Here is a 24,278-nt window from a genome sequence, read left to right as displayed (position 1 = left end):
TGGAGACAACTTTACCTCTAGTTGGGACGTCTTGCACGTGGCTTTGCTTTCGTCCAGCTCTTCTCTGTCACAAAAATGCTGCCACACTTGAGCTTCAAGTCCGGACGCTGCTCTCAGGGTTGTAGCTTCTGTCATGTTTTTTGGATCTTTCTCACATGTGGACTAATCTCGTTGCGTGGTCTTGTGAGACCGGTCATGCAAAACCAGTCTCGCCAGACTGCAGCGAGATTTATAACAAGAGGATGCAGGAAAGTCAAATGAAGATCGGTTTGAATAAGAAACTAGATTTTTTATTTTTTTTTAAACTTAGCCTTGTTTTTTAAGGTTAAATAGTCACAAAATCTTGCTTTAACTCAACTGTCTAGCATCCCTAAGTGTATGTTAAACATTTACTGCTACCCTTTGATTGTATATACACGTCTTTACTTTTTAAATGATTCAATTTGACCCCTTGATTTGAAAATATTGTGTTAAGGCTATGAATATAAATTACACTTAAAAATTCTAAATATTTGATGACACGCCACAATTTTTCGTCAACCTCTAATCTTGCGTATGCGGAGCGTGTTATCAGTAAATAGCATTGTCAACATGAGTTTGGGTATTACTTTGTGTTTGGAGCGGGGCCATGTCCAGGGCCAGAGACATACTAATGACATAGACGCCAGTGGTGTGTTTTACAAGCTCAACAGCTCTCATTAGATGAGAACCTCTGCGTTGCACAGCTCGCCTCATTAATGAAGCACAGCCATGTGCCGCTGCTGAGACATACACTCACTCGTTGAAGCACATACACCCGGGTCAAACAGGCTGTGTGGGAGGACTCAGGGCTGTGTACACACACCGAAAATATACGCGCATCTACATCCTACTCACTGTGTGCTGTCCTTCTATAAAGTCCCTTTCCGCTGCGCTCCCAGTAACATGCATGCTTATACATACTGTAGTATATGCGCACACACATTCTTTGAAGAATCACCACCTTGAATACAAAGTGCACCTGGCCTGGTGGGGAGCGTGCCCCTTACAGTCCTCGCTTCCCAGGCCTCTGCAATCACTTTCACATACGCTATCACTCCACAGATGAATGTGATTGTGTGAGGGCGCATTTGTATACACGCGGAGTTGTGTGTGTTTCTGCGTGAGCGCGGTGACGGCCCCTCCTGATTATAGCTACTCCATAATTAACAGTGATCAGATTTGTTTTGTGGCATAAATGGTGCATGTGTAGAACATTAGGCCTGGCAAGTCTCATTTCAAATTCAGCTCAAGGGCTCGGCAGCAGACGGGTCACGAGCTTCAGGGAGCACAATCACAAGCCTCGCTCCATATGGTCCTGCCTGCCGCATCCTCACCAGCGAGGGCGGCGAGTGCCAGACAAGTTCCCCCAAGAACCTAATCGTGTTCAGTAATTACCAAGACCAGCTTTTCTCCTTTTTTTCACCCCTCCCTCAGCCTCCTCCCAATCTCTTGCTCTTTTTTTTTCCACCACACCTGCATGCTCTCCTCTCTCCTCACGCTCTCTCCCTGTCTGTTGGTTTCTATAACCTTCTTGTTTCTATGTTTGTTTTTTTCCCTTTTGTATCTTTGCTCTTTTACCGTTTCCCTTTTTTTTCTGTTTTCTGCTGGATGAAAATCCGGATGGGGACGAGAGAGAAAGATGGGGGGGAAAAAAGTCAGACACTCCCACATCGGTTAATTTCTAAATTGCTTTATGTGGCTGATGCCGAAAAACTCACTCCATCCTCCTGCCTGCCTGGAAATTATAAATAATTGTAACAGATGCGCCAATATGGCCGGCCTCCAATAAACGAGGCCCCAGATAATTTGACCAACCCCCTTTGACAGGCCAATTTAATAAAACATGAACAAAATCTTCCTCACTAATAATTTATCATCCCCTCTCCTCCCCTTTGGTTAAAGTTGATTACCCTGGCAGTTAACAAGGTCACGCCCAGATGCCAGCTTTCTGATAATGCAATCAGGACTTGTTGGAAAAAAGGTGATGACATCCTGTGTGGTTTTTCTTCACGACCTGGCCTCTCTGTAAAGCACACTTGCGAAGACCTTTGTTTGTCGAAAGACTTTGATTTGACGTGTTGAGTAGAGGTGTTGTTGATAGCAGCAGGAGTGACATTTTTTTATTGTTTTACGCCTTTTTATTAAAGATTTAAGAATAGACAGGTGTGAAAATATGAAGGTGATAAAGTCAAGAAATCTACAAGTGTATGGATGCTCATGTCACGCTGAAGCACATCCATTAATCTCATATAAACTGGATATACAGCACATGTCCTTTGGCACTTGAACATACAGTAGCATAGTGTACATCATACTGTCCCTTAAAGCTTTAAAGCATTAGCCGCTCTTCATAACAACCGCAACAAGAAAATGATGACGACACGCACCGTTTTATTATGTGTGTGCATTACTCCTCTGTACTTTGGCCCTTTACTTTATACTTGAAGGTGTGCAAGGGATGAAGACAGTGGCTAATAGACTCTTATAAATAAACATTTTTAGCACTCACATCACACTCGTGCTAGAAGTGGTGGATAACTGCCCCACTGCTGTATGAAACATCTGGTTTCTGACTACGGCTGACAGAAGGGTCAGTCTTCTGAACTACTGGGTTGATAGATTTATAATGTTGATTACGAGCAATGTTTTCATTTTTGTTGTTTGTGTGTATGTGCAGTGGCGTTCCTTGATGCACACGTGCTATCCACCGTAGTCTAAACTAGCAAAATATATCATGGTGGGCGGGGGAAAGAGGGGATAGAGTATTTACGATACACTGTAGGGCTTTTATAGGTTTCAGGTAGTCATTGCAAAATATGCGGGGCCCCAAACAGTGCTCAGTTTGCCTGTCCTGACGGTGGCCTGTGTGTGTTATTGTCTGTCACTGCAGATGGGTGTATTTTTTAGATGGTATATGTCCTATATTTCTATAGCCTGGCATAATACGCAGTTTAGATTTCCTTATGGCCGCTTCAACTGACGCAGCAAAATAAATACCCCTGCATGCAACTGGATAGTCCGACAACCAGTCAGAGCAACGCATTGAGTGACGGATGCTTCTCGACAAATGCCAAAATCGCTGTCTGACGTTAGATTCACTTCAATTTGATAACAGAATCTAAACATCTGGCTTCTCCGACAGCAACCATTATCTTTTTAAGAAAATCAGCTCAACTGCGCTCAGATGACTGTGACTATGTTGCTGTTACTCTGCTGTCCATCACCACATAAAACCCACCAGGAAAATTTGATTGGACCAAACGGTCTTCATGCATAATGATTTCCAAACAGACTAATTCCAGGCCACAATTAACTCAAACGTTTTGTGGGAAGCCTCTTTAATTTTTCTCCATGTTTTATATTCCTGGGAAAAACTTAAATGATCGAATCTAACTTTTCTTACATCCTGATTGTAAATTTGTTAGTTTGACAATATTAATTCTTTCTAAATTTACCATTATGATATGTTCCTCCTACTAAGTGAAAATAAACTGGTGGGATTTTTTTGTCATGTTTCATTATTTATGTTTTTGTTATTATAGATTGTTCTAATAATTGTGAAGAAAGTGTTATCTGCTTCGATTAAGCTTAAGTAGTTTTTGGATATATAAATAAATATAAATATTAACAAGGGTTAACAGTTCACTTATTTGATCCCACAGTAGAGAAATCTGTTCTCTCATCCATTCGTACACACAAGGAGAACACTGGAGTCACCTGTACAGTGCATTACCATATGTGTTGACAGATTTATGCATCTTTAATAGATAATAATTGTTCAGCTAAGACGTAAGACATTTACTTTAAGGGTCATATTACTGCTCAGTTATGCACACAGGCAAAAGTGGTGCATACAGTAGGCAATTCACTGTCACTCCTTTCTTACAGGCTGTGGGGTCAGACCAGGCGGATGCGGGAGTTCAGAGATCTAGCCCTCACTCTGACCAGGCCTCCTCTCAAAGTTCAGATCCTAGGCCAGAGGACCAGAATCTCCGACACAGATCTACCGGTTCTGTCAGTAGACAGCAGGTAGGTCATCACAAACTACTGGCAATTATTCCAAAGACAGCACATGGGTGAGCAGCTAACAGGCCCACTACACTTACCCATTACCATTTGGTCGGATTAGATCAAAGCCATAGAGAAGGGATATAAAGGAGACGGTCTGTTGAGAATCATGGGATTTATCAGACTCAGCCTCTGACAACCTTTGTCCTGAACTTCCCAAAACACACACACACCCACACACCCACACACACACACACACACACACACACACAGAGATGCCCCTCCTACTGTGACCAGGCCGGCGTGTGCTGCTGGTTTCACGCATGCCTTGGGCTCAGGCACTGGCTAATTTACCGCTTCAGCAGCACATTATGAACAAGAAAGAATCTTTTGATCTTCTCAGTATCGCACTCATAAGTTTGGCAGGACATGTTTCTAGATGGCCTCGCTCACTCTGACGCTGGCCTGAAGACAAATTGTTTGATTTTTGCCGCTGACCTCATTATATCTTAAACCGAAGTGCTTCTGTTCTTGCAATTTATACATGTATTGTGATTATACTGTATTGTGCAAGATAAGTAAATAGTATTGACATTAACTGATGTCAGTGCTGTGGCTGCGGCTCAGTAGGTAGATCAAGTTGTCCATAAGCCGAAGTGTCTTTGAGCAAAACACTGAACCCCCAGTTGCTCCTAGTGCATTGCACTGGTATAGGAATGTGTGTGTGCTTGTGTGCATGGGTAGATGTGTCTTAAAATTAGTGAGTTAACCATGAGTTAATTGAATGAAACTTTAATATGTGATTTTAGATTTATTTTTCACAGTTCGGTTTCATTTTGATCACCTTCTGCTTCTGTATCCTGAGATGTGAACGTACTTTTTTAAAGGATACTTGAAGGGAAGTGTACACAGCACATGGCATATCCATGCTCAAAAGACCTTAAGTTATTGCTTTTGTGAACATGTGAACATTAAATCATCTTCATAAATCCTGTTCAACTGTTCTGTAGAAATATTTTCATCAGTTAGCTGTTGTATTTGATGATGGTTAAAAGAAACAAGAAGTATTTTGTACCTAACGATTTAATTAAACAGTAACACCAAACAGAAAAGTCAAAAGCTTGTATATTGAGCGTACTCTGTAGCCTACTGCTACCGCCTTGGACACAATTTGCAGCTCTTTCAGTAAGTGTCCAAAGTGAAATATGATTATTGGCTGTGGCGACGAGAAGTTCACAGTGGTACATGGCTCGCACTTTGCTACATTCAGTTAGTGTTAAAATTATGTTGGCCATTTCAGAAATTACAGCTTCTCTTGTCTCCCCGGGTAATAACCTCAGTGTGTGACCTAAGATTTGAGTGAAGAAAGTTTTACTTGGGTCTGGGAAAATCTGATTTAAAGGAATTCTTTAATGGTCTTTTAAGATTTATAAGCCTGTGAACAACTTTGATTAGAAACACTTTTTAAAATGTATCTAACTAACTCATAGTAGTTTATTTGAGTGGTCTACCAATGAGGCTGATGTTGCTCAACTTCAAGCTTGTGCAGTTTTCAAACTTGGCTGTTTCACTTTCACCCCACCAGTTCATGCAGAGCTGTTCCACTTGTGTTACCTGCATCTACACATCTGTGGTTACACGCTCTTACATCAGTCAGTTGTTTAGCAGTGTGTCTTTACAGTATTTTCCTGTGGTGATTTTCCTGTACATTTGCTTTGTGCTTATGTGTGCATCCATGTGAACTGTATGTCTCCGTGTGTATGCGTGTGTATTGTTCTGTGCATGTGTACAATATGCAGTACACATTCACCAGGGAACCTGCACAAGTTTAGCTCTGAGAGCTCCAGGCGCACGCATGACATGCTGCTATCTGCGATCATAAAGAAACCCATTGATGACAGTGACCCTTCGCTATGGGAGATAGAAGAAGAGAGAGTGGATCAGAGGTGAACGGAGGATGGAGGCAGTCGATTAAATGTCTCTCCGTTGCTCCGCTGACGCCTCAGTAAGGAGTTTTGCTTGAGTTTGCATACAAAAGCTGTTTAGATAGAAGCATTTTTCTTGATTTCCCTCTTACTACTGTATATGCCCCTCCATCTGCTTTGCACTCTCATGTTTACACAGTCATTACAGGGGGCTGTGCACATGTCAGGTCATGGCCACCAACCAGCTGCTGAGCTGACGTAGTAAACAGGGACATCTTTCTTTTCCGTGTCTTCCTTTTTTTTTTTTTTTTTTTATCTTTCATGTGGAACACTACCATCAGTGTCACAACATTGAGTTTCCCACACAAACAAAGGTCATTCATATGTCTTCTGGTCCCGTGGCAGACAGGCATCCAACTGGACCAGGGAGAACATCTGCACCGTATCTCAGTCATTTGTCAGTGCCATTTTCCTGTGTACTCCTTCAGACAAAGCACACAACAAATGACCTCCTGTGGTTACCATCTGCAGAGGAGCAGATAAGCTTGTCAGTTAGCTCAATGTTAAATAGTTCATCCAAAATATATATATATTTTTAGCTGAAAAACCAATTTAGAGTTCCTACTCGGTATGTCATACTTTATAATTGGTCATCTTTACTTTTAAGTTTAGGGCTTTTAGTTGGTTTGGATTCCCCTTTTGGCCTCTGTGTTTCCCCCTTGTACATACAGACTAAGCCAGTTGGCTTGCCACTCATCAGGAATATGCAGATCAATCTGCTAATTAGTTGCATAGAGTCATTAAGGCTGAGTTAGAACACATGGTTGGCACCCATACAGGCATGTTAGCAGAGTCTGGTGCATCAGGTCACTGGAGTCAACTATAGCCCCAGAGCACATTCCCAAACATGCTTACATAGATGTACTGTGCATTATTGTCACATGCTGTTTTTTTCATGCAAGCTGTAGTAGTATAAGGATAATAAACATGTTATCAGTAGTTGTGACAAATGTACGGCAACATTTTTTGCATTTCCTGTTAAATGTACCTTATTTGTTCACTTTTATATACTGTAGTTTTAATTGTTACTGGAGGATGCATTTTATGCTTTCCTTTCACAGTAATTTATCATGAATTACATATAAACCTATCAAATGGATTTTCTTAATCTTCTTAGTGTTAAAATAATGTGATGAGACCTCACAGTTTTTAGTTTGTGTGGCGGCTTGGTAAACAGATATACAGGGTGCGCCTTTTCAGTTGTTGTTAAACAGGTTAATCTCCCAGTATTTGATACATGAATGATTTTAATTAAAACACTGAGATCTGAATTATTTACACATACTTGCTGTTTGCACTACTGACAACAGGTGTCACCATTTCAGAAAAGGCTGGCAAGTATTTAACTTCAACAGACAACAACTCGCCAACAGCCATAAAAACAACATTTTGGAGGGTGGGGTGTTACTGATCCGCTATCCTATCATTAACCTCCTCACTCCATCATCACCTCCTCCTCCTGTACACATCATCCACTTCTGCCCAAGGACTGTTGTGCATTTAGTCGCATTGCATATTTGAGCCTGCCATCTGGTCAGCCCTGCCTGGCTCCACAGGGGGCCTCCTATCCTCTCATATTCATATTCCACTAGCATATTGTTCCCACTGCTTTTCTACCGCGCAGCCCCAGCACTTCTCCATTTCTTTATTTATTTCTACACAAGAGGCTGGCTAGCAAACTGCACCCCCTCCTAATCGGAGGCTCTTCCAGTTGTCCTATCAAGTGTAACCTGGAGGCCCCTAGTAGAGCAATTAGAGCGGCCTCCCTGCCCACCTCTTGTAATGAAGCCCAGCACATTCTGGAATCTATAGCCCCTTTAGTCTCCCCTAATGGGACATCATTATTGTCAAAGAAACAATGTAAATGGAAATGAACATACTCATTAGCCAGTCGCAGGGAGAAACCTTTGCTGCTCTCAGCTTGCAACTGCCGCTTCCAAACACACATACACACACACACAGACACACACGCAAAAGTGAGCCTCCTCCCTCCAGCTTCGGTGGACTACTGCTCCAGCTTGCTTTATTCCTCTGGCAGCATGTTTGTTTGTGTGTGCATATGTGTGCACCAAGGAAGGCAATGTTCATGTTTTACTCAAGGTGAGAAGGGAATGGAGTGAACATAGATAATTCCATTATTGGCATTCACTCAGTGTTTCTACAGATGCTAATTGCTTCATGAGTCTGTGTAAGTGAAGTGAGTCCAACTTTTCACCCTAGTGCATCTTTGCTTACCTGTCCCAGGGTGCACCTGTGCAGAGGTCCAGGTCTCTGTCCCCAGCCAGCAGTGTGGGGATGGGAAGTGGGAGGATAAAAGTAGCGGAACAGAAGATTCAAGACCTTGCAGAGCTACTGCAATTGAAGGTAAATATGCCAATGTACTGTATATGAATGCACTTAATATTTTTGTCTCTACGTTTATCCTCAATTCTTCCTAGTAGTTCATCACTCTTTATGGTTCAACTATTTATACTTCTTGAGGCTACATCATTGTCTTGGCCTTTCCCTGAATCTTTTGTCCCAGCTTTCTCACCAACACATGCTGGCGACTATTGACACTGACACTGAAGCACATAAAGGTATTGTTTGCAGAATAAGACACATTCTTAGGCATCGAGTGGTGTCCATCTGGAGGACACGTGGAGCACCAAACAGGACTAATGGAGTTGATTGTTGCTGTGGCCACTATCTTGCATGTGATTGCTGCTATTAGCTGCCGGGGCGGTTGTGAAGAGGTTTGTAGCACTGGAACAGTCACGGTTTCCTAAAGGTTCAATTGCACCACCTCTGCCACTGCCTCCTCCATGACCTTCTCGTACGGCGTCTTTCACACTCACACATACACAGAGTGTGCGTAGGCAGTGAAACAGCAGGAGAGGAGCTGCTCTGGTCAAAGTGGATGCGGCTGTTTTTTTTCTTAAACGAATCAGCTTTATTGGTCTTTTAACCTTCACATGCTCTGTGATGTTCTTCTCACACTATTTTTCAGTCCCATGAGCTTTTTCTTTAACTCTCGCTCAGATTGACTAGAACTTAAAATATTGTTAATTTTTACCTCTGCCTATTTTTTAATTTGGACCTTCCCCTGTACCCATCCTCCTTAGTGCCTTTCTTTATCCTGTCCATCTTTGCGGCTGACCAGCGAGTGAGTGGTTATACAAAGGTCATCTCCCTTTGAACACTATCCCAGGAACACATTAGGCACCATTTCCTTGTCAGATCTGAAGTGTCTGAATTACATCACTGGCAAACACCTCGACGGTAATGCTCGACATAGATTCAGACAACACGCATGACTGTCCTAGTTAATGGTGCCATTTACTTGTCTGGCAGTTGAGGGGCATTTAGCAAAGGTATGCACAGAAAATCGTGACCATATTAATGAGGGCATTAGTTCAGAGCATGATTTAGGGCTTTTGTCTGGCGCTTGCTTCTGGCAGTAAGCAGCATACCCTCCATCGGCCTTACCTTCAGCCTCGTGCAGTTCTTCACTCTGTCCAGTCTATTGTTCTTCAGTTAATACAGTTCTTTCCAATAGAATGCCTTTCAAATTGGGTACAGCAGCCATACCATTGACATGTTGACCTTAGCAGCTAAAATCAGACAAACAAACAATTCTCTTAATAATGGGCTCCCTTTTTTCTTCTGCAGACTTTCAAGTAAAAAGTAGCTGTTGCTGTGTAATTATTTTTCAGCTTGAGAACGTCCACAGGGGGGAGGTGGGTGGAGGGGGGGGGGGGGCTGTATTGATCGATAGGCGAGGGTCTGTGGCCCGATGACCAGAGCAGGGCAGCCCGGGGGAAGCTCTAAAAGGAACCTGGGAAGCCATGATGTGGCTAATGCCCTGCCACTTGCTCCATCCCACCCCCTACCCCTCCATCAGTCAGCCACAACTCTTCTGTCCTCCCTTAGCTCCTAGTTTCAGCACTTTACACTGCTCTGGTCTGGCCCCTTTCATTAGAGCTTTGTTTTTGAGAGGTTGGGGGCTGCTTGAAGGGGCAGAGGATGTCTTGCAGATGTCCTCTGTGAATAATCCGCACAAGGGAAAATCCATACTTGTCACTTTGGCAGTGTGGATGTGCAATCTTGTGTGTGCGCACCCGTTGTGTGTCCAGTGCATGTTTGTGCGCTCTCTCTGCTCTCTTTGTCCTTGTTAATAATAACAGGGCTGAGGGCTCGCATTTCCCTCTCTGCAGGGTAGCCGTGTCATATCAGCAGTAAACAAGCTCCTTCCCTTCAGAAAGCGCTCGACAACTCTCCCCAGCCCTGGCCACTCAAGCAGAAACCTGTCCTGCACTCCTCCTTTCACTTTTCCTTTTGCTTCGCTCTCTCCCTTCCGTCTCTTTCTAATTTCTCTGTTCTGCCTTTCCCCTGCTTTCATGAGCTGACTTTCTCCCTTTCCGTACACTCTTTCCACCTCTGTTTGTCCTGCCTGTTGAAAGTATTTTCTCCATCGCCCTCGCTGTTAAGGTCAATGTGATGGGGAGGCGGGGTGCCCCTGACAAGAAAAATCTATATGTTGTCTTCTCTTACTCCTTCCTTAAAGCAAGAGCGCAATCTAGCTGTGTTTTAATAGCTGTCAACAACAGTGTCAGCAACAACCGCGCCGCTACAGCCCCTACATCACAACACATGCTGGTCGTCAGTTGGCAGCTCTAGTGAGTGTGTGCATGTGTGTGTGTGCGTCCCTGCATGGTGTTCTGTGGCACCACTGACTTGCGAAAGAAATGCCATCTTTTAATGATGTCTCAGTTGCCCAGTAAGAGTGAAAGCACTTGTCCAGGAGGAAGGAGAAGATGGAAATTAATATGAACCCGCTGATTTCTGTCAGGCCCTTTGCCTGTTTCCCCTTAAATATATTCAGTTTAAATATATAGATGGCAAGGGGCCTTTCTCAGATTTTCCGTTGTATCGCCGTACATGGATGAAGCGTACTCCGTTGTTCAAATGAGTTATGTTTCATTTAACTTGCACAACATTTGAAGACACAAGAATTTCTCTCTGCTTTTTACAGGTCGAGGAGAATGAGGAGCTGAGAAAGGCTCATGACAAACGCCGGGATCGCTTGTCTTTGATTCAGGCCAGCTACAAGACAGTCAGAGATCAGCTGAAAGAAGTGGAGAAATCGAATGGCGCGTGAGTATATACGATTTACAGTTTAATATTTAAGATCATGCTCTTGTCATACGAACGTCAGGAAAACTGGGAGTAAATATACAGGACACAATATATATATATATAGGACCCATAGCTGTACAGTCGATTCATAAGACATAAAACATAGACGTACAGAAAGCACCTTGGAAATCTTCCAGTTCCATCCAGCAGCAGTGAGTAAGAGACATTTCAAAGCACATAACTCACCTTGCCTTATGTTAAAAGCCCATGTGAAAAACTACAACCCCCTGAAACTGCTCACAAATAGTCTTATGGCCCCATTGCTCTCCACATGTTGTCTGACAAGACCAGAGTGCTGGATTTGGGAAAGTGGGAGAAATTCCTCCCTCTGCCTTTGAAAAGCTCAGAGGTTTTAAGCCCAGTCAATTTGGGCCGTTTTGTGCCAAGTGTATGTGCTCTTCTGCGTCTCCTCTCCCTCAGTGTTCATTAAGATGTGAGAGCCAGAGGCTGGAGGTGTCTGGTCCGGGGGGTGCAAGGTGTTTGAGAAGTCATGTGGAGGGTGGATGTAAGGGGGAGGAGGGAAGAGGGCCATTTCCTGCTTCAACCTGTTATCTTCACCAGAAACCACAGGATCTTTACACAAAGTAGAAAATGTGCTGGAAAATGTCATCAGCATGAGGGTTTTGTTCTCTCTATTGTCTCCCCCAGTCTTTTTTCTCACTTTTCTGTCTGCTTCTTCTCTCCACCAGCGTCGCTGAGGCCATTTAAAGTGTAGCTAAAGGTGCATATGTTTGAAGGCCATGCGGGAGCCAAGTGTTGACCCTGTCAGCTGTTTTCTCTCCGGGTTAATTAAAGAAAACAGCGGTGCAATGTGAGCCCGTGTGAAAGTGGAGTGAGTGAGAGAGCATGTTCAGCCCTAGGCTCGACTCAGCTCATGTTAGCTCAGTGCGGCTCTACCGCATGTGTCTGAGACAGTGGGAACAAAGACACAGATGGAGAGAGAGAGAGAGAGTGCTCGGTTTTTAGGTTATCAAAGGAATGTCCTGTGTCGCCAAATTGTGTGCTTTTTTCAGGGTTTGCATATTAACCTTGATTTATGAGTAGAAAATATGTGTTCTTATAACACACAACTTAAGCTTCAGTTGTTGGTGGCCTAAAGCTCGAGTTTGTTGGGTCAGTGAATCTGTCTTTCACGAGTGACTTGACATGAAATAGGCAGCTTTGCCTTTTTCAGTCAGAGCCTTCCATGGCACCAGCTAGTCACTCAATGTTAGGATCTTGGCATTCATTTGGCATTAAGCCACATCCTTAAATAGCTGTTAAACCCACTGGGGTAATGCCAGCCTGGGTGTGAGACAATAGAAAATGACTTAAATACTCCCATTAGTGCTTGGAAATCGGGGCCCTAACAAGTCAGTGGGGATAGGCGTCGAGTCTCATTGCATTTTGAGCTTGTTAGGGATTTTGCCAGTAGCTTCCATGCTGTGTTGTAGCCTTTTTGGAAACATACGGGGGGTTGATTTGGTTCCCCTTTTGTGTGCAGGACCAAAAGATCAGATAAGACAGTATGTGATTTTTTTTAATATATACTGTATATAAAAAGGTGGGTGGGTCTGGTAGTTTTTTTTCTCTCTCACATAAATCGTTATCTCTCAAACACAAAGTATTGAATCCATTGGTTGCTGTACAGCCAGCTGCTGAGTGATGTCAACAGTGTGTGTAGTAACCAGCTCCACCCAAGATATTACCACCAGCCAATCACAAAGCAGATGAAGGGTCCATTGGCTCGTCAGTATTCAGACAGCGTGCAGTTGGCCGGTCCCAGTGAAACCACCCTGCCATTCACCATTACTGTACCACCACATTTTCCCAAAATGGCATGGAGGAGAGGGTAAAAAAGCCAACTTCTTATTTATATTAGAGAAGGGAAAAAGTTTTTTAATCAGACTGGGGATGATGGGGGTGAGCAAATAAAATTAAAGGTTATTAAAGCATCCGTACTCTGATCAAAGTTGCGCCCATAAACAGATTCCCCCTGATTCAGAGCAATTAGCCGCAGCAGCGTGGAAAAGTTCTCTCTATTTCCTCCTGCTTAATAATGGAAACTAGGATACCATAGGGGAGGATGCACTGAGGCCTGAAGAAGATAGCTCTCTCATGGCTCCATGTTCAACAGTTTTTAGGTCCACTGTAAACAAATTAAAATGTATAAAGCTTTGCCATGACTTAATAAAGCTTAAGGAATGCAGCTGATACACTGCAAACCTAAAAGAAAATCACACAGAGAGAGCTAAAACAGAGCTATACATAAAAGGTTCAGGCTCCATACACTGCGCTCTTGTAGTACATGATCTTTTTTGTATGATGTATCAACGTCGGAGTCTGTGCAACTCAGTGAGATTACCCAATAAATAGCTGTGCACTTTGGAAGACTAAGACAAGCCCGTAGACGGTACGCATATCGTCGCACACGTACACTTCGAAGTAGTTCAGTGGCTTCAAATAGCTCACAGGGGCATTATCAGTATTAAATGAAAACATTTGCCATTCCTCAGTAGCCTCTAACTCCCAGGCACCAGGCTTTTACTAGTATTAGTGTAACATGGCTGCGTCTGCATGGCCAATAACAACCACGAGGAAAAAAACAAAAACAAAAGCCCAGCACAATAGCAGTGACCCTCACAATCCATTTGCACACCTCTACTCCATTGATTGAGTGAAAATGAGAAACTGTGGTATGTGTATCGGTGTGTGTGCGACAAAAACGGGATTCTCTTCTCATCTGCTACTTTTGCAATCTGTGGATTTCTCACTAAAACCTGTTTTAGTTTGCAAATGAAGGGCTAATTGGAATTGAATGTGCTGGGCTAAGGCTGATTGATGAGTTAGATGTGTGCAAGGATGCAGTTGGGGGCAGTAGGGATAGTGTGTGTGTGTGTGTGTGTGTGTGCGCAATTTGAAGGGGAAGTTCAATGGAGGCAGGAGCTACTGAGCACAAAGTGTCATTAAGTATTCATAAGTGAGGTGCAGACATTTGAATGACCTCGTTTGCGAGTGTGTTTTTGCCATTATTTACATTTGCATGGCACAAAGGGAATGGTCCACTGCCCTGCCACATGGGCAGTGCCCTGGGCTTTAACAAACATGCATACGTGTGTACATGATTTGCCACTGAAATGTCAAACTCAAGGCTGCTCATTTGAATACTGCTAAAGATGGCTGAATAACAAAAACAGAGCGAGACTAAGGGGCCTCGTTACCCCATGTGAATTGGCCAGAGGCAGCAAGGTGCTGTACAGTAGCAACCATTTTCCCTTGTTAGTATGTTTGCTCTCTATGTGTTTGTGCCAAGTGAGTCTCTTTGTTCAATTTCTATGTCTGTGTTTGCTCGCCTTTACATTTGCATTTTGTTTTATATTGCATGTGTGTGTCCAGGTCAAGTGGGAGGACACAGCGTGCCGCGCCGTGGCAGCTACGACAAGAGAACAGCGATGCTGTGTGGAATGAGTTGGCCTACTTGAAAAACCTCACCAGGAAGCTATCCCTTGAAAAGTAAGCCTCCTTACTTTGAAAAATATATATAAATACCAGCGGTGAGTATTTCAGTGCCCGCACACACGTTTGTTTAAAACAGTTTGTCTCTCTTGCATATGTACACACACTCCCCCTGTCCCCTCTTGTTTGTGGGTGTTAAAATGTTCGTGTGCCCTTCCCAACTCCACAGCATCCACCTAGCCCTCCACATCATTACCAGCCAGCAGGGGCAGAAGCAAGATCATTAGACTCTACTCATTTGTAAAATTGGCTGCTCAAAAATTCACACATAAAGTGCAGGAAGTAAAATCGCATTATCCGAATCCCTAGCTGAAAGCTTTGTAGAATAACTGCATTTATGCCAAACTGTAGTTTCGTTGCGGGTGTTTCTAAATAAGATATTTGACATGCCTCTAGTCTGTAAGTTGTGTTTGTGGTATTAGTTTAAATGTTGACCTAGAGTTTTGTGACAGTGTCGACAATCACAGTTTGACTTTACTGCAAGGGGTGCTTTTCATGTGATTTCTTTCTTTGTTACTTAGGTCTTCAGTCTTCACTCCTGCTTTTGTTTTCAGTCTTTCTCTGCGTGTAGTGTAGCCATTGTCTTGTTTGATCTAGAGGAGCCCCTGTAACCGCACCGCCAACGCTGACCCTCTATGATGCTACACAAAGCTTGGCCTAAAGCCACAGACTACCTCTCTCCTATCTTCCCTGGCCTTCACCTCTCCTCACCTCTTCCCTTCTCTACCCTGTGCCTCTGTACCCTCTTCTTCCCCTCTTCCTACTTGTCTTCCCAGTTGCCTCCCTGCGGCCCTGTGTGATGCTGCAGTAGGCTGAGGCCAGAATTCTGGTACTTGCCCCCCCTCCACTACTTTCCCCTCTGCTCACCCCCCTGCCCTGTCCTCCTAATCCCAGCTGAGCTCATTATGATATAGCCTGGCTGCCTCTCTCCAAGCCTGAGCTGTCCAAGCTAATTACAGGCTAGCAGCCCTTGTGCCGCCGATGCTGCCTGTTAAGGGATGTCCGTCCGCCTGCCTGCCTGCCTGCCTGCCTGCCTGCCTGCCTGGCCACAACTAGAACTGAGCGGAGCACTGGACGGTCTAGGGGCGGGGCGTGTGGGGGTGAACAGACTGCAGTGAACACGTAGGGTCGTTGGAACTGACCTGTGAGGAAAACCACAAGGGACGAAGGGTGGCTGGCTACTTTCCTAGCTGTGTAACTGGCTTGTCCGTTGGGGTTAGTGCTGATCCCCTTCATGTCCTCATGACTACCTCCGTCTCGTTTCCTCTATTTCTGGCCCTGGGACACCCTCCTTACCCGGTTGGCTGGTGCAAAGTAAACTTGGCTGAGATCTTTAAACTTTTGCATTCTCCTTTGCTGGGCATGCATCTTCACACACAAACAGCTCAAAGGGTTCCCTGTGTCTTGCCATCTCTATTCTGCTCCTCACTTTCTGCTTTTGAGAATTGGCAGGAGGGAACAGATAGGATTGTTAAGGCTGCGGGCAAAGCCAGCTTAACCAGACAGCTTAATTCTACTGCAACACACAATGCAAATTTTTGTTGAGTGGCAAAAGACAGGGCATAAGTGGGTCTATCCTAGTGCAATAATAAGATGGATGCTGATGCTGTAAGCATGCAGTAGCTGCCAGGAAACTCTTGGGGCAAACAGTTAAAGCTTGTTGTTCCATTGACCGTATTGTAATGATAGTGCTTGTGAAGGTTATGCTAGATAAGCGTTAGCAATGATCCACTAATGGCTAATTAACTCGTGGCAGTTGAAAAATTTAGGGCCAAATAAAGGCCCTTTAAAAAGCTTTAAATGCCCTGTGGTGAGCTTCAGAGGAGAGTCTCTGTTTAAACTCCATTTGTCTCTCATTTGCTTTCCTCGTTGTCATGATATCATTCACAGATGCTTTCTCTCACCTTCCCAAAAAACAGCACTTGTGAAACACTGTATTGAAACCCAAAGGACCATTTCCTACAATGAATATTGCTCTGATATAGCCAGCACAGTGGGCCCCCACACTGTTAATCTAACCTAGCCCCCACCCCCTGTAATCTTTGCACTTTATGAAGAGGCTGAGGAGGAAGGTGAAACATGTCAGTTCTTGTGCTGATTTACAGTCTCCATATGGCTTCATTTTAATGGATAAGGATGCATTAATTTACAAATTCTTTGACGACTTTTTATATCATTCTTGCACATGACACGGCAGTAGGTAGAGGTGATCTCCTGTAGCAGGTAATCAACACACAGAATTTATGTTGTCTCTATAACTTGGAACTGTACCCCTCCAAAACCAAAGTTGTCTGTCTTTTAGAGAGACAGGAACACTTTTCTGTCCCTGGCCATTAATGGTGTAGTGGTGGTAGCCTAGTTTCTCTTAACAACATTCCCCTGCTTTCTGAAATGGGGTAAAGACTTAATCTACATCGTCAAAAAAGCCCACCAAGGACCACCAAGGACCACCAAGGACCATTTTTTCCGTCAGTGTGTCCCGAAAGGGGTTGTAGCAGTTCTATAGACCTGCTGTAGAAACTGGCCTTGCCTTTTCTATATTTGTGGGGTATAGCTACTGTGTAATCGCTCACTTGACTTAAATTAATATAGTGCTAGTTTAGGCCTAAAACAGATTTAACAAAGAAGGTCTCTTGCCAAAGTTTCATGAAATCTGAAGTTTGAAATCTAAAAAAAAACAGCCGACAGAAGTTTAAATCCCAAATAAGATTCTTAAATGTCATTGTACAATGCTGTGTATACCACAACATTCAGGTGCACGCCTCAGAAAGTATAAACAAATTTAGAAAGTAGAATTTCACAATAAATAAAATCTCTTATTACCCTTGGTCACACATCCATCCATATATGCTTTTAAACAAACGCATCAGGAGTGAAATTAGATACTGTTACATTTAGAATATGTTTTTATTTTTGTAGACAGTATATGGTGTTATTGCCCAACTTGCACTACACTTGGAGGGCGGGTGGGGAGCTGCTCAGTCGGTTCTGTTTCTTCAAAAGTCTTTTCCGGGTATTGGTAAAGATGTCATCAAGGCTTCTGCGGCTTACTCAGAAATTTTCATGGACTGGAAACGGAACAAACTGAATACATTTTCCTATCACGCTTATTCTGGCCAGCAGTAGTAGGGGACCACTTGCCTGCTTTTATTGTTCATTCAGCAAACTGTATAATTTCACAAGCTCCTTTAAGTAGTAATATAATCATAAACTCACTGGACTAGACCATATTTGACCATAAAGACCACCTTTTTAGAACATCACTTCCTCTGTGCTTTCAAGGCAAAAGGCACTGACAAAAAAAAAAAAAACTAATTGACACCAAGGATGGCTTCCTTCTGGTTGTGGTACGTGGCAAGCAACTATGGGAAAGATATGCTCTAAAATTTTCAGTGGGATCATTTTCTCTGCCTCATTATGCATCTGTCTGAGGCACTCCATGTCCGTGCTTGTTAATTGTTGATAAAGGTCTGTTGGTAAAAAGAGGCAGGGATTATTTAGGCTCTATAAACAGAATAAACACATGCAGTGCACCCTCAGACTTAAGATGCTATACTCAGACGACATCAAAGCATAAATTAGCTAGCGATTACTGGGGAAAAAGCCTTTGAGATCATTTGCATTGCTCCTCTGTAGAGAGTGACCATTATGGACGTGAACCCTCCCCAATAAGCGACTTTGACTCTAATTAAGTTTAATAAAGTTTACCCTGATGTTCCTCATATTCCTCTATTTCTGTTCGTTTCATCTTGATTTGCTAAAAGGTATTAGAAGTAATGAGAGTCTTTTGCCCCCCGGACCAGGGCTTAGTTGGAGGAGGGACACATTTGTACACACAAACAGAATGTTTTATGCATGTTTTTTAAATCAGACGACTAAGGCTTTTCCGTCGTCAATTATTTGGTAAATCAGTTATTGTAAAAAGGAAAAAAAAAAAACGTCTTTACACTTAGCTCGTGATTATGTTGCCAGCTTCAGTGTGCCATCAGGTCTTCTCTGCTCTCATTATGAAAAATTAGACTTAGAGAATGCTCTTGAAAATACAGTTCGCATATCTCACATTTAAATTGGCACTGATGGAAAAAGTAGTGTTTAGCTTTGCAAATGTCAGTTGATTTCCTGTATTTAAGAAATATCTTAGAATATTTTATAATTTCTTTCTTCCTTTTTTTATATTAGGATACCTAGCGGCATCAACAGTCCTATTAAACAGTGAATATAGCGGACATACTTGGTTGTTTCCACCGGTGGTTATTACACAAATCCCTATTTACTTCTCGTATCAGTGGCCTATGGCTGGAGAATCCAACTCTTAAAGACTCACTGCTGCCGCTGCATTGCCCACAGCTAAAGCACATCACTGAAGAACTCCGCCAGTCGCCATTTCTGCTGACTGCAGTGGCTTATCCGCCCAAACTCCCTCCATGAACCAGCAGCCTTCTAGTTTGTGTTTAACCATGGGGGAATGCCCCCCCTCCACCATACACCCAAAAAACAAGATTCTTTCCCCAGTGATAAAAATGCCAGTGGTGTTTTCGCTTTCTTGTACTATTCCCTTCTCGTCCCGCGCATTTTTATGTGCCAAGCAAGAAACCAAGAAGAGGCTAGCATGTTAAAGCACAATGGCTGTAGATGATTTTGTGTTATGCACCCTTGTGGATGAAGGCAAGCAGTTTGTGCTCTAAGCTGTGTTCATTGCAGCACAGGTAGAGACGAGATCAAATGACATGGAGTGGATAGCTCAGGGCTGAAGTTCTAGCACTGCATGGGAGCGAAAATGTTTTTTAAAACAGGGCCAAAAGAGCGGCGTGAGACACAGGCTTACATTGTAGACCACATCATTACCAAACATAACACCTGTCTGTTGCCTTTAGTTTCTCTTTTGCTTTTATGCCTGCTGAGTGTTATTCTTCCTTAGGTGAAGCGGCAAGTTGAGAAGGAATTGAAAATTGTCCAGCTAACTTCATTTGATTTATCATCAAGATAAAAACAGAAGACCTGAACTACTCTGTAGGAGGTACGGCTGTAGAGAACCTCTTCTCCGCTGTGATATGTAGGCTATGACAGGAAAAAACACGGTTTCATTTCAGATAAACTGCAGGTTACCAGGGGTAAACTGACATAGGGAAAAGATATGGAAAGGGAGTTTCAGATGCAGGCAGTTATAGTTTGATGCAGATTGCATGGAGATTGCTCCTCAACGTTGGACTTTAGTTTACTTGTACCAAAGCCTTACAGTGTTGCCAAAACGTTACTCAAATTGTTAAAGCTGCTTTCTTTTTGCGAAAAAGAATACAATAGCAAACCTTCATAGAAAACCTACAATGAAATAAATCCAAAGCAAAGAGCATTACCTGACACCATAATTCTAAATGTTGTTTTATCATAAAACTAAATGAACTGTAACATTATAATGTACGTAATAATAATAATAATATAAGTCAGTCAATAATAAGTCAGTGCTGCAAATCAAAGACTAATGAATCTGTTCAATCTGTTGCGGAATATTGAAAAATAAGTCCCAAATATGCGTTATTGCTCTTGTAATATCCCTTTCTCTGTTAATTTTTTATCTTTTGCAGATGCAGAGTGTTACCAGATAAGGGTGTAATAGTCTTTCACCTCCGGAATATTATTTTATCAGACTGAATGAACTCCATTTAAAATGAAACCTAATCTCTTCTTCTTCACGTAAGAAACTGGGCTAATCCTTCAACAAAACTGAATGTTTTGCGTATGAACTTCGGTTTATCATCAATACCATCAGTATCCGAAAAGGCATAAAGGAGAAACGTGAGATGGAACCCATACTGCATATTTCAGCTCATTTGTCCCATTAACAGCCTGGACACATAAGGCAGTGCCGGTGTCTCATCGACTTGAGTTCATTTATGGAGAAAAATCTATATAAGAGCGACACATATCTATCTGCTTCCTCGCCCGCTCTGGGGAGAGTCATTTGTGTACTTATTTAAGCTGTGGTCAGCCATTAGACGAGGCCTCTGTTGGACTGTGTGGGCTAAGATGCTAATTACTTCCTTTTTTCTAAGCTATTTTACCATGTAATTTTCATGGCGTATGGATAGGCAAGTCCCTTATATCTATGGTTGATGTAAAAAAATGATCTTTGATTAATTAGGAGTATAGTTTAGGTTTATTCTCATTGTGCTCATCATAGTTCACCATAACCACAAATGCCCTTTTACTCCCCAAATGCTTCTGTAATGGAACATGCACGCTGTAGCCACCCCATGCCTTAAGAAGTAAGTCAGAAGCAATGCCTACCTTTGTAATGAGGTTAACCAAGGGAAGAATGCCACTACAGTAGTAGGAGCTTGTTACTAGTGTTTCTTTCTGACTCTGTGGAGCAGAGGGGAGGGAAATTAGGTGTGTGTTTCAGGTGTGGTTGTCTCGGTGGGCTTCTCCCTATCCTCGGTAGACTTCAGTTGGGGTCCTAATAATAACTTGAAAGTGCAAAGTCTAGAGCATGGCTCCACATAATTAGCCTTTAGCAGGAATCAAGCTAATTGCGGAGAGGTAATTGGGCACGCTTTACTGTCTGTTTGTCTGTTAAGGTACACACACACACACACACACACACACACACACATACACACACAGATGCACACTGTACTTTCCTACCTTGGCGTTTCATGTTGCTTGTCACTTTGATTTCCAGATAAATTAAAAAGCTTTTTAATTAGTTGATTTCTTTACCATGTCGTCTTTTCTGTTGGGAAGGGAAGCCAGTGGACAAGAATGTAGTGAAAATGTGTATGAAAGTTTCTTCAATAATAGATCCCTCTGCTGAACCCCAAGTGATTATGCTCATTATGCAGTGATTGTGTTGGTAGTGTGTTCACATATCTTTTTGTTAATCCATTCATATCTTAAGAAGAATGAATATGACGTAACAGTGGTGTGAAGATAGGATTATAATGTGTGTTTCTGCAGAGCTGGCCTGGAAGAGGAGCTGGACATGCTGCGAGTCCAGGCGGCCATGGACCGGGCCACAGTGAAGGAGCTCCATCTGTGTCTTGCTAACGAACACCAAGGTGAACCCTTTTCTTCTTCATATTGTGGTCTCTGGCAAGGGGTGGTTTTAAAGAAAATAAAGTAATGAACGATAATTGTTTAAATCACATATCATCTGCAGCATTTTTAAATTTTATTTTCCTTTTCAGTTGGTTTTCGAATTCTGGATACTGCAGGATTATTCATTCTTGTTCATTTTACTCTTTTGTTCTCCAGTGAATGTTATCCAAGGATCTAAGCTCAGAGAACAAAGCACAAACAGCACTGCAAGTTTCACCTGTAATGGTGGAAAAGTATGCATGTTTAACACGACAGCACCTTTAAGCTTTCCTGTTTCCTCTGGGCCATGCTTATTAATGAGCAGAATTAATAAGACTGTTCCCAGTGGAATTAACAGGACAACTCAATTAAGACTTGATCAACTCCTGACAAATTGAGTGGGAGATCAAGTGGTGTCCTTCTTGTCTGTGTGTATCATTCCCAATGTTAAAAAGCACATCACTTTTAATCCAATTTGCAACCTTGTCAGATGCTGACCAGCGCATCCAGCTGCCTTAATTAACTAGTTCAATAACAGATCTGTTCTAGATCACTTTAATTTTCTTCACGACCAGTGATGGTGTCTGTTGGAGATGCAACCATGTGATTTAAAGGATTGCACTAATTAAAATAGTGGATCCTCTCCTGTCGATAGTCTTGTCAGGAATACAAGGCAATAAGCTCCTTCTAAAGGACACGCTTAGTTTTACGTAGGTTTTTTACATAGTTCAATTGTTCAAATAAAACACATCCTTTATGATTTTGGGAAAGATAAACTTACTCTAAACTTGATGAATCTATAAATGCTGGATGTGCTCTTTTTAACTTTAAATAGGCTGTTCTCTGAACAGTTATAGTTGCAGTCAGAAGATTGTAAAGCCAACATTATCATGAAAAAAAAAATGCGATGAATGGCCTCAGCATTTGCTCCTGAGGAACCTCTGTGACCCGATCAAAAGGACGAGGGTATGAAACGCTCACACCAGGATTACACTAACGAAAGGCAGCAGATGAAAGGAACAGGGTCTTTGTACTGCATCCTATGAGGAGACATGGGAGGGACGTTAATGTATGCCGCAGTGCCAGAACCTCCTTCAACACTAGGTGACTAGGGAGCCACCATGTCTACTTATCAAGGTAGTGCTGAGGTGCCAACTCCCATGCCACCAGCGCTGGAGCTGGATAATTGTCTCCCAACCTGGTTATGTACCCAGCGAACACAGCAGCCCTCCTGTCCTATTTGGTGCTCTGTCTGATTGAATGTGACATGTTGGGAAGACAAAAGGGCAGGCTAATTCAAAGTAACAAACTTCCCTGGGCAAAGCGTCAATGCAAAGCAAAGGAGCAGCAGCTCTTTACAACGTAGCCCTCTCTCTTTCCACACACTTCTTCTACGGCATCTTTTTCTAACTCACTCTCCGAAAGATCAACTGACCTGAAAAGTCAAGGTCCTGAATATTTAATGTTTCCAGCCTCATTGTACAAATTATTTTGGCCGTCCTGTCATGAATGTTTAACGAGGGAGAATGAAAGGCAGCAAGTTTAATGTTGTTTTGTGTTGCCATTCGCATATAGGTGATCGGGAAAGGTACTTCTACTTTGGCAGGTAGATACTCTGTGTCAGACAGTGACACAGGGGCCTGTTAGATCGTGTATAAATGCATAAATATGTGTGCATCAAATCCCTGAGCACTTGGACTCCAGCATGCGTTTCTGTTGTTATCATAAAACCTAAATCATATGTTTGCCAAGGCCACTATTGAAGTTCCCAGAATAAAGCGGTATGTATGTTTGTCTGTGGAGATTAGATGTCCTTTGGGGAAACACAGTGGACTACAAAGCAGTGCAGCCTGGGGCTATGCAGTCACAAGGGATTCAAGCACTTCTCTTCGTTTGTTTAAGATCCCCAGAGAGAGGTTGCACATGGTATTTACCAGTGTGTGCTTTTGAATGCAGTTTTCCTGTTTAATTGTGGACTACTAAATAAAGGACCTTTCTCTTAATCGCGAATTTAAAAGAAAAAAAAAAATTGCTAAGATTTTAGAAGTTCCAAGGCTATATAAAACAGCATTAGCAATTTTGTGTTATTTCTGATTTGATTGACAAAAGAAGAAAAAAGAAAGTGGACCTCGGGAAGCAAATTAGACCTTACTAATGGTAATTGATTTAATGTACCCTTTATATTATTATTCTATTGATCGAGCAGTCGTAATTTGACACGTGTCGCAATAACGAGCTTTGTTCCTCCTTGCAGAATTGCTTCACAAAATGGTAGAGGAGCACCAGGTCAAAAGCAGCACTCCGAAAAAGCCTTCTCTTTCTTCCGGCCGAATGGAAGAGTCATTTAAAAAGGTACAGCACTATGCCATCACTAAGTGTTCTTTGTCATTGCCAATAAAAGAAACCCAACAGAGCCATGGCGACGGCACAATGTCTCTCTCAAAATGTGGCTTTGCTCTTTCAAGCGTAATTTGAAGGTGTTCTCACACTTTCAGAACTGGTCTTGTAGTCTTTTCC

General features: G+C 42.7%; 1 protein-coding gene across 2 annotated transcripts in view; it reads left to right on the top strand.

The window, feature by feature from the left end:
- cntln (centlein, centrosomal protein) overlaps positions 1-24,278 on the top strand; it is a 77,358-nt gene that overhangs the window by 18,472 nt on the left and 34,608 nt on the right. For both annotated transcript variants that reach the window (XM_084567478.1, XM_084567477.1), the window contains 6 exons: positions 3,910-4,050; positions 8,259-8,378; positions 11,029-11,150; positions 14,568-14,684; positions 21,642-21,742; positions 24,016-24,113. In XM_084567478.1, the coding sequence (XP_084423604.1) occupies positions 3,910-4,050; positions 8,259-8,378; positions 11,029-11,150; positions 14,568-14,684; positions 21,642-21,742; positions 24,016-24,113 (699 nt within the window). The remainder of the gene's footprint in view (positions 1-3,909; positions 4,051-8,258; positions 8,379-11,028; positions 11,151-14,567; positions 14,685-21,641; positions 21,743-24,015; positions 24,114-24,278) is intronic.

Source organism: Chelon labrosus, assembly GCF_963514085.1.
Source record: "Chelon labrosus genome assembly, chromosome: 2".
Classification (NCBI taxonomy): domain Eukaryota; kingdom Metazoa; phylum Chordata; class Actinopteri; order Mugiliformes; family Mugilidae; genus Chelon; species Chelon labrosus.
Note: the sequence above shows the minus strand (reverse complement) of the source record. Positions and strands in the feature narration are given on the sequence as shown.